The 770-nt window shown below is 34.5% G+C and overlaps 1 protein-coding gene across 1 annotated transcript in view; it reads left to right on the forward strand.

Moving 5' to 3' along the window:
• LOC107576936 (ATP-dependent RNA helicase DHX36-like) overlaps positions 1-507 on the forward strand; it is a gene marked incomplete at its 3' end in the record, with an annotated part of 6,092 nt that extends 5,585 nt beyond the window's left edge. Inside the window, exon 5 of the mRNA XM_016263057.1 lies at positions 420-507. Within this exon, the coding sequence (XP_016118543.1) occupies positions 420-507 (88 nt within the window). The remainder of the gene's footprint in view (positions 1-419) is intronic.
• Positions 508-770: the final 263 nt, after the last annotated feature.

Here is a 770-nt window from a genome sequence, read left to right on the forward strand (position 1 = left end):
CATTACTCCATTCTTCAGTGTCACATGATCGTTTAGAACTCATTCAGGAAAGAGCAGAAAGACAAAGTATTGAATAATCTTGCAAATGTTTCAGTTCTCAGTCTTCGTCTGACCAGCACAAATTCAACAAGTGTTATTACACCACAAGCAATAGCAATAGAAAATGACTGCTTCACAACATTATCAGACAGTTGTGCTTAATATTTTAGTGGAAACTGTGATGCTTTTTTAGGATTCTTTGACTAATAGAAAGGTTATTAGAAGTAATGTCATTACTGTAACTTTTGATCAATTTAATGCATAGTTGCTGAACAAAAGTTTTAATTTCTTTCAAAAAATCTTACTGACTCCAAACTTTTTGAACTTCTGAAATAAAGTATGTGCAATTGTGGACACATTGATGCTGCTTTGTCTTACAGAATGGAGCGATTCTAGTGTTTCTGCCTGGATGGGACAACATCAGCACCCTGAATGATTTGCTCACGGCTGACCAGATTTTTAAGTCAGGTAGATATTTCAGTCTCTTAGTCACTTAGCCCCTGTTTGTAATATGAAGGTTTACCAGACACATTTTTGTAGTTGTACATTTCCTGGCCAAGTCTGAAATGAGTCATAACAGACATTACCTGAGCAGTTGAAGTAAATATGCCAAAAAACTGTTGTCAAAATCAAAATGTGGATGGTGATTGGTGAGCATTAGCCAAAAGGCTAAAATATTGATGATGACCATTTCAAACAAACTATTATTTTTGACAGGAAAAAAAAAAAAA

The sequence above is a fragment of the Sinocyclocheilus grahami genome, unplaced genomic scaffold (genome assembly GCF_001515645.1).
Source record: "Sinocyclocheilus grahami isolate Dianchi unplaced genomic scaffold, SAMN03320097.WGS_v1.1 scaffold4682.1, whole genome shotgun sequence".
Lineage (NCBI taxonomy): Eukaryota > Metazoa > Chordata > Actinopteri > Cypriniformes > Cyprinidae > Sinocyclocheilus > Sinocyclocheilus grahami.